General features: G+C 35.6%; 1 protein-coding gene across 1 annotated transcript; it reads left to right on the forward strand.

The window, feature by feature from the left end:
• The first annotated feature begins 3,508 nt into the window (after window positions 1-3,508).
• gtpbp10 (GTP-binding protein 10 (putative)) lies at window positions 3,509-9,927 on the forward strand. Its single transcript, XM_052579452.1, has 10 exons — window positions 3,509-3,675; window positions 4,761-4,954; window positions 6,198-6,289; window positions 6,495-6,639; window positions 6,903-6,976; window positions 7,098-7,150; window positions 7,390-7,497; window positions 7,580-7,657; window positions 7,949-8,072; window positions 8,597-9,927. Exons 1-10 carry the CDS (start codon window positions 3,643-3,645, stop codon window positions 8,815-8,817), a joined length of 1,122 nt encoding a protein of 373 aa, XP_052435412.1. The 5' UTR covers window positions 3,509-3,642; the 3' UTR covers window positions 8,818-9,927.
• Window positions 9,928-10,010: the final 83 nt, after the last annotated feature.

The raw sequence follows: 10,010 nt of genomic DNA on the forward strand, positions 1-10,010 counted from the left end.
TTCTTAGACATATTGTAGTTTATCTTAAGCAATGTGAGAAATAGTGCCTGGACAACTAGCTGAAACACAACTAAAATATTTTATTTCAGGTAATACTTTTATGGTTTTAGCTTTAGCGTTAACTGTAAAAACCCTGACACATTCAGACTGAATAGTGTACAAAATATAATGGTGGAATCTGGTAATCTTTCATTATGTCTCTACACATTAATTGATTATTAATACAGTAGCCTACTTCAAATAACTTTTTGTATGTAAAATGGGTAAAAATTAATCAGCAGAGAAAAATTATGCCACAAAAATAACTAAAATGAATCATGGAAGAATCTTAAGTGTGAGACAATAATAGTACACCCACCTTCAACACAAGTTCAACACAACACACCAGACCTTACTGTATATTTTAGCACAGTAGTTGTTGAGTAATTGGGCAGCTGGTACCTTAATTGGATGTTGATTTGCAGTATTGTGTTTGATTGTGATTATTGTCTGAGACTGTTGTGGCACTGCAGGAATCTGCCAGAATGATGGTGTTATGACTCACTGAACTCAAGGTTAATTTGGTCTATTGTGTTGCCCCAAGTGTAGTATGTACATTTTACTCTAGACATCCAAACGAATAAATGGTATGTCCTTTAAATTATTAGGCCTATTATTATACAGTTCCCAGAGCACTTGAAATTGATCACCTAATGACCCAGTTATTTTTCCACTGTTTGTATAAAAGGTGGCCTAACCCTTTTTTTAATTCTAACCCTTTTTATTTCTAAGGTGTGAGGCATGTTGAAAATTCATAGGCATAGCCAATGTGTTTATTAAAAATATATATTTTGTAATACATATTGGTTGGCATGTATTATGTTTGACATTGACATATTTTGCGACATTTATTTGTACAAGCTAATTTATCTACAGTTTGATAAGTCACACACACGCGTGCGCGCGCACAAAATACATTCAATCTCTATATCTGACAAACATGAAAAGTTAAACACGCAATAAAGTATCTAGATCTTTATCCCTTCTGAATGATAAGTTAACACTTTGATGATTTCTTGCCTGGACGCACTGGCCCTTCTGCCCAGTCCGTGCGCGCGTGCCAGCACACAGTCCACATACCTCTCCCAAAAGACCTGCGCCAAGTCCATAAACATGTCTTGATGTTTGGGTTGATTAGACCCGTTCAAGTATGTCATGAAGTCCCAGAGTCCAGCTACTGTTTCTGCAACGCGTAATTTACGCGCTTGTATTACTGCCAGTGACGAAGCGTCCCAGCACTCGCGGTTTATCTCGCCCAGCTGACTGGGAGCCTTGAAGCCCCCTCTGGCCTCGGTGTTGAGCATCTCGAGATTGGGTATAGTGTACGATGAAGCGGTGGCGAGCATCAGCGGGCACACTAACAGAAGGTGCCACCACTGGCTGTCAAGGAATCCCAGTAATCGTCCCATGTTGGAATCAACAGTGAAATCCTTTATGACTTGAAAACTGTTGCATATTTAAAACAAAAAGTAATTAAACACAGTGTTCACAGTGTCTCCAGCCTTTACATTTAAATACTTACAAACTATATAGAAACCTCCATGTAAAACAACAATAATCATTTAGTAGTAACTTTACAAAAAAGCCAAGCCTACAAAATGTTACATGTAAAATACTACTCAAAATAATTCACTTACAATGATTAGTTCAGTCTTTTCTGTCCCGTGGATGCTTTTCTGTTCATGTCTTTGATGCGAATAATTGGCTTTGAGCGAGTGTTTTACGACTTTTAAAGAGCTGCATGCGCGCCCACGTTCCAAGCGTCACTGTAGCTCATTTCACTTCCACTTAAAACCACCTGACGTGAAGAACATAATTGAATTACAGCCTGTAGTTAGAGCTCACAATTAGCTTATTGTTAATATTTATTTATTAGTATTATACTTTTTGACAGTTAGGCTTGACAAAACCTAAATAATCTCACATAAGAAATTAATTAGCCGTTAGACTAAATGTATCTCATTATATTTTTAATGCAGACTTTTTTATTATTATTTATTTTTGCTAGAAATAAAAACAAACAAACAAAAAAAAATCGAGGCTAAAAAAAATTGTGTAAAGTTATTGAAATCATTTGACTTTCTGGAAATGATGTCAGAAATGTGGCCAAGAAAATCAACAAACAGGAAGTACCTCTTGTAAAGTTCACTAAAATGACATTAACATAGGATTTGGAATAAATTAATGTTAAGGATATAAATCTGTTATACATAAAACAGTGTTCTAAACTGTTATCAAATTATATTTGTGATTAATTTAAACATCAAATTTTGCAATAATATTTTTAAAATGTGTTAAGAATATTTTCCATTTAAAGAAATCTTAGTGGTCCCAATTTAGAAAAGGTTGTTACAAAAGTGGGAGATCATGTTTTGACTATTATACTGTGAGACAGTCAAATATACCATGATATTCAATTGATCAAATGTGCATTAAGAAGGTTAAATACCATACATTTAATTTTTGGGCTTATAAAGCAGCAATATTATTTGGTTTAAGATCCAGATTCACAATTTAGTGACTATAGGACAATGGCATCCTGGACCATGATGAGTCCATGCTGCCCAGGACTGCTTATTTCTGTTATGAAGTGTTTAACTCAAGCTTTAAATAATAATGATAATAATAATAATAATAATAATAATATAAGTTTATAGATGTTTAATAACAGTTTAAAGGCATTCCATGTTCCAAAGTTTCCATCTTTTAATTTTTTTTTTATTAAATTATTTTGTTATCTTTATTAAGTTTTATATTTTATATTTTTTTATGACTTCATTACATGGTTATTATCGTTGTTGTAAATAATAAAACAATAAATTATTTCAAATAATATAAGATTTATGTTATAAAATTGTGTTTAACATTCCATAAATAAACATATAGGATGCTATTTTATTTTTTATTTTTGAAGACCGCAAACACACTGTGGCCTACTAATTTATTTAAGCAAATGTGAGTATGCACATTATGTGAGGTTTAAATGTGAGGTTTACTTTGTAAAAAAAAAAAAAAAGTGACTATTTATAAGCCAAAACATAGTGTCCCAGATTTGAGCATGAGGTGTCCAACATTAGAAAATCCACAAACTCTTAAACAATTTGGAACAAGGAGCACGAATATATGTGCCATTTCCCCTTTAATTAACATTCTTTTGATTTAGATAGGGAACATCTTTGGGATTTCATAATGATGAATATTTTGATCATTTTGGCTTCATATGGAAATATGATGCACAAGTCAAAATGGCTAAAAGTGTCCCACATTACCCTAATCCACCCTACAAAACTTTACTATTTATGACAAAGGGAGCCAAACCTGGCAGTGGAAATCATGTGCGCAGATAAATATGCGTAACTACCTCATAGAGATCAAATTATCACTACGATTATTGAAAATTACGACGTTCTTATGCTGTCAGAGGGAGGCGGAAACATGTAATGGACAGGACATTCAGCCAATCATAGCACACATTGGTATGTTTCCGGAAGTACACACGTGTTTGGTCCTTTTTCAACGATGCAGAGTCAGTAACGTTGTAACTAAAAGCAGACAGATTTATGCCACTTTAATACAATCTCTGCCTTGGGGAATTATTTCGGGATGGTCTGGACAAGCAGAGTTTGTTGTCGGAAGGTTGGTATCTTTGCCGAGTTTATCGAATGACATTTAACTAACGGTTAGTTAACGCTAGTTGTAACCCGACCTTCACATGCTTAGTTCGTGACTTATATGTCATTAACAGATCTTACAGCAAATTACTGTGTAACTAATTACTGTTACAAACCAAGAAGATACACTCTAAACACTTTTATCACGCGTTAAGCATATTAGCCGACTAGTGGCATATTCAAGATGACATATGACAGTGCCAAATAATTAACGTTATCCATAATTCGGTTTTAATATTTCCACAAATTAATGAAAAAATGCGTTTTTCATAGGCTAATCTCACTGTAGGTCAGCAATTGTAGGATGACGTGAATAAGTAGCCTAGGTAAATTTCCTGATGTGTTTTTGCTGTAATCTTGACGTTTGTTAAACCCAGAGGGCCCAGACAAACCATAATGATATTGAGTATGCTTCAAAGTGCGTCATTTTGACAAGGGGGATTGGGATTTCTATTTTTCTCTCTTTAATTGAACGAATATTTTAACAGTGCGTCTTCGCTCTACAAATGGAATTTCCTGCTAGCTGTCAGTTCAAAGGGACGTTATTATGCTGCTGGCAGGGGGCTCGTTTAGGTTGGATTTCTTAAACCATTCTTAATAAGTCCACTTGTGTGAAGTGTGTGAAATGAATGGTTTGTCTACACCACTGTAACTGATTACTAATACGATTTCTGTAATAATATTACAGTTACCATCCATAAAACATCTTAGTTACTTGGTTACTTTTGATGCCTCGACCCGCTGATTTAAAATCCAACAATCACATAATTCCTAGATCTATTTTCATACTTTTCAGGGCCTGCACATGCATGTTATGTTACAAACATAAATTAAGATATTTTTGATGAAACCAGAGAGTGTGAATGTGCAGGACAGGTACATCTCAAATTCTTTGACATAATAATAGGCAGAATTTTGCAAATAATGTAACATTTGTTCTGAAATCGTTTTTATTTGTTCATACTTGACAGTTTCCATGCATTCAGGAGTGAAATACACAGTTTCACAAAAATAACATTCCACTAACTTTATCTGTCTCTTTTATTTCAGTATGGCAACTTTGTGGATAATATACGACTTTATGTGAAGGGTGGGAGTGGAGGAATGGGTTTGCCCCGTTTAGGGGGACATGGGGCAAATGGTGGAGACGTGTGGGTGGTGGCCAAAAAAGGCATTACACTGAAGCAAATCAAGGACAAGCACCCTAACAAACGATTCACTGCAGGTGTTGGTTCAAACAGCAGGTGAGTCCAGTTTAATTCTAATAAAGAGATTAATGTGTGAGAAAAATGGCAATTGTCAGTAATACCTCAGGTAAAATAGTATTGTCTTTTCGCTTTTCAATGTATTATTGTGTCTTTAATCCATAAGATCATTCAAATGTATATTTATTTTTGATACCTGATATTAAATTGATAATTATTTTGGATTTAGATGACTTTAAAACAGTCATTTGCAGTAACAGATTGTGCGATCTCTCCTCTTGTTTGTTTGTGTCAGAGTGGGATCTCTGAAATATTGTTCGAATATTATGAAATTTTAATTGCTCCATGCAGAGGATATGATGCATTCCCAAATCTTTTACACATATGCTGAGCCACTTCAGACAGCCCACCAGCAGCGCTTCAGCGGACTAAAACACACACAGTTATGTTTCAAATGCGTGGTTTTGGCTAGTTATTTTACAAACGTAGTTTTATATTAGTTATAAAGTTTTAAATGACCGCAAAGAAAATCAGATATGTGTCAGACCTGCGTAATGTGCATCAGGTTTTAAAGAGACAGTGCTGATTATAAAGTGAAACCTTCTGAAATATGTCATTGATGTAAATCAAAGAACAAAAGAAAAAGACATTTATTGCACTGTTCTAGTCGCTGATTAACTTTTAGCTTGAATAAAAATGAATATGTGTAGTTTGTGCATATATAATGTAATGTTGAATGGCTATAATTAATAGGGAAAAATGCACCAGCAGGACAAATTAAAAACATAAATATGTTTAGTTATTGTAGTAGTATTAACAGCATGTTTTTGCATAAAGAGTTTCATGGCCGGTAAAAAAATAAAAATTGTTTTTCCTGTGAATCTTTAACATGTTTTAACAAGTTTTTGTCCCTGTGTGTATGATTGGCGAGAGTGTGCACAAGTTAAATGTGAGACATTTTTAGAGAAATGTTTATTTTTGGACTGCTTCTGTCATAAAGCTGTTTAATGACTTTTAAAACTAGAAAAGTGCATAAAAAGTAATGTACTTTTTTTTATATAATGACCAATTCATTTTTTTTGAAGAACAAACATCATAAATAATTGCTCTGTTATACAACACAATGGAAAAATGTTGGTTATGTGCCTTAGTAAGTGTTTAATGTGCTTTCCTGTCATCTCTTTTCACATACACATAATGTTTAATTGTTTTCAAGAATAGTGAGTCTGGTTGTTTTTTGTGTAGATACTGCAAGTAAAGTATTGTGTGGTGTTTTTGTCAGTATTCATGCTCTGAGAGGGGCCAAAGGAGAGGACACGCAGGTCTTGGCACCTGTTGGGATCAGTGTTACATCAGACGATGGGAGAATCTTAGGTAGTTTCATTCACACACCTCTATAACTTCTAGATCATCTAGGTTTTCCTCTCACATCACTCTTATGCCTATATTTGAAATGTTTTTCTACGTTATCTCACCTTTGCACTTTTATTTCAAATGCTATTTTATGTTGTTTGTTCCCTTTCATATTGTACTCTGTATGTTTTATCTAATGGTCATTTTATTTTTATTTTCTCTATAGGAGAGTTGAACTTTGAAGGAGACAGTCTTTTGGTGGCCAAAGGTGGTCAGGGTGGCACTCTTACCTCTGGGTTCTTACCCAGTAAAGGTCAAACCAGACAGATACGGCTGGACCTTAAACTCATCGCAGATCTTGGACTTGTAGGGTAAGTGTTGGCACAGAATGTGGACTGGGAAAGTATTGCTTTAAAAAAAGTGAAATTACAAAGCAAAAATACATGATGCATAAACTATTTTGGGTACATAAAAACATCTTATTTCTTAAATATATTATTTCGATGTTTCTCAAAAGTCAAGTTTCATAATTGTGACCTTTCTAATTTAATTGTTTTCACTGTACATGAATGTGTATTTACACCCTTCAAACATTCTAATATATTTGGGCTTGTATTTTTTTTTTTTTTGACAGGTTTCCCAATGCAGGCAAATCCTCCTTGCTGACTGCTTTGTCTCATGCTAAACCCAGGATTGCCAGCTACTCCTGTGAGAACGGCTAATCAGTTACTAATTAGTTAAATCAGCATACTAGTGTGTGTATGTATGTATACAAAATTGCCCCTTTTGCAATTATGTCTTGTTATTTTCCTTTATTTCCCCCCTGCAGTCACAACATTAAGACCTGAAATTGGAAAGGTTATTTATAATGACCACAAGCAGGTAGGATAACAGGCTCTTCAAAATGTGATGAAATAATAGCATTTAGCACTTATACTGTATTCTGCTTAACAAGCTTGGTTTTTGACCTAATCGGAGAATTAAACCAAAATATAGGTATATACAATATATACATGCAATGTACATTTTCGAGGAACCAGCAACAGGATTTTATATTATATGGTGTGTCATTCTTCAGACTGACGGCAGAGTGAGTAACAGAAGCTTGTTTTTCTCTGGAGGTTTCAGTAGCAGACTTACCAGGACTCATTGAAGGTGCTCATGAGAATAAAGGCATGGGACACAGGTTTCTCAAGCATGTGGAGAGAACCAAGCAGCTCATGTTTGTGGTACTGCGTCTTCTCTGTTATGTGAACTCAAATGTTAGTGACTGTGAGAGTTGTATAGTAATCTGGCGTTCTGATGTTTCAGGTCGACGTCTGTGGGTTCCAGCTGGCTAGTAACACCCCGTTTAGGTCTGCATTTGAAACCGTGCTGCTTTTAACCAAGGTAATAATATTCACTATACTTTACACTTCCTGCAAGGTCTGCAAGGATGCATTAAATTGATCAACAGGGACAGTAAAGGCGTTTATAATATTGCAAAATATTACAAATAAATATCATTCTTTTCAAATTTGTATTCAGCCAAAAATACAAACACACACTCACGCTAGCAGACACAGTATATATGGCGTGAGTTCTATGAAACAAAAACGACAACACTACTTTTCTGAATGAAATGCCTCTACATATACATTTATTATGCATAATATAATCTTGATTTTCCCTGTTAATCAGGAATTGGAGTTGTATAAGGAGGAGCTGTTAGGCAAGCCGGCAATCCTGGTCATAAATAAGATGGACCTTCCCGAGGCTCAGGGTCATCTCCGAGAACTGGAAGCTCACTTGGAGAACCAGGAAGGTAGGTTTTATTAGAAGCAAATGGAAATGTAGGGCCTTTTTATTATATAGGCAGTTTAAGCATATTGTTCAAGAATTGTCTTTAGACTTTTTTTTTTTTTTTTTTTATTTTAGGTGTATAGTGGGTGCGTAGGAGAAATTTCATATCACAACAGTAGATGCTTTTATCTAGAAAGTGGTTGCATTATTGATAGATTGCGTCTTACTCAGGATGCCTTCAAAGGAGATACCATAGATGGTCTTAACTGATGTCCATCACGTGTGTAAATTGATATCAGTTAAACATACACCATTGTGTTTAAAAAGAAGTCTGAGAGCATCTGTTACAAAGGCCATGTTTTACACCAATATATGTACCACATTTTTTCCCAAGGGGAAGGTCAGTGGTTTGTACTCTTATTGACTATTTTGGCAGTCTGTGCAGGCCTAATGTGATAATTTTTTTCATTGCATTGAGCTTGATGGCTGTGTATGTGCAGTTTTCCCCAGTTGATAACTCTTGTAATTGATGCTGTGCTTTTCTAGAATCAAGCCACCTCTTTTCTGAGGATGTCATCCCTAAAAGCCTAATGCGTTTCACGCACATCATCCCAGTCTCTGCCACAACTGGCCTTGGTCTGCCCTTGCTCAAGTCCCTTATCCGCCAATCCCTTGAGGAGCAGGACGTCATAGAAACTGAGGGTCAACGCAGTGAGAGACTACTCAAATTGAGAAGTGAGATTCCCACGTCATCCGTACCTAGCTGAGGCCGGGTTTCCTCAACTGACCTGAGATCCTTCAAACAGATTTCGATACGGCAGCCCATAAAATGATCCTCAGGGATACTGTTGAACATTTGCAGACATGTGAAACATGTGGTTAAAGCGCATTCAGTGGAACACACACAGCACATTTCACTTGGCAAATCAGTCTGTATAGACTAGTATCTGTGCCTGGTATGTGTTTAAATGTTGTATTCTGACATCAAAATGCAGACTTTGTGTCTGGGTAAGCGTCCATGTAATGCATTGCTTGAAGTTTGATTTAGCTGCTCTCCCAGTCTAATCAGGCTGGTCTGGACTGCTGCATTTGTCAACTGCTCTCCCAGCTATACCATCTGAACAGGCCGGGAGATCAGATTAAAAGCTGTTCATCACAAAAACATATATTTAAGGAAAGATGGCTAAAAATGCTCTGTTTGAAAAAATTGTTTTCTATTCTTTATTCTATAAAAAAGTGACCACCTGTAGTTTTAGCCATTAATTAGTTATTCTGTTAGCCTCCTTTTTTCAAGCTCTTCTGCATTTTGTGGAAATGTTTGTAACAGAATCAGAGCTCTACTGCCATCTGCTGATTTTTTCATGCTGCTGTTTGTGATTTAGGTGTTGATTGTTTAATGCTAGATTATTATGTGTCATAGTAAAACCCAAGAAAAAAAATATTTGCAGTAAAATTAGGAATGATCATTTGAAAACAATTTTTGTCTATCATAAATGTCTGTTCTTTTCTTCGCCTGCACACAAGGGACAGCTCCACTAGATGCCACTGCAGTCTTGCAGCTGGTTTGCAGGCTCCTTTTCATGAGACCCTCCGACAGTGGGATAGTTCAGAGGTTGCAGACGCTCAGATCTTTGTAAAATCTGCATGCATTGTTAGAACCTTTCAACACTTAGGAAAGCCAAACATGTGGATCCAGTCTTTTTATCAGAATTTGTCAGAAGACATTTGTTTTCTTTGGTATCAGAAACCAGTTAAAACCCCAAACCAGTTAGAACTGCCTTTTTTTTCAATTGTTAGTTAGTTAATTATTTGTATCAGCCAAGGGGGTGGCAGAGAAAACAGTGAGAGAAAGCAGGAAATAAAGTGATCTGAATGAGGTTTTATTGAACTTTTTTTTTTCAGTGCTCAGCTGGACTTCATCTGACCACTACACATTCAACAAGTATTGAATTAATGCAAT

This window comes from Carassius gibelio, chromosome B16 (assembly GCF_023724105.1).
Source record: "Carassius gibelio isolate Cgi1373 ecotype wild population from Czech Republic chromosome B16, carGib1.2-hapl.c, whole genome shotgun sequence".
NCBI classification, from domain to species: domain Eukaryota; kingdom Metazoa; phylum Chordata; class Actinopteri; order Cypriniformes; family Cyprinidae; genus Carassius; species Carassius gibelio.

Coding starts and splice junctions, on each gene's coding strand:
- gtpbp10 (XM_052579452.1), top strand. CDS start 3,643: ATGGTCTGGACAAGCAGAGTTTGTTGTCGGAAG. Junction 6,290..6,494: donor AGACGATGGGAGAATCTTAG/GTAGTTTCATTC, acceptor TTTTCTCTATAG/GAGAGTTGAACTTTGAAGGA. Junction 8,073..8,596: donor TCACTTGGAGAACCAGGAAG/GTAGGTTTTATT, acceptor GTGCTTTTCTAG/AATCAAGCCACCTCTTTTCT.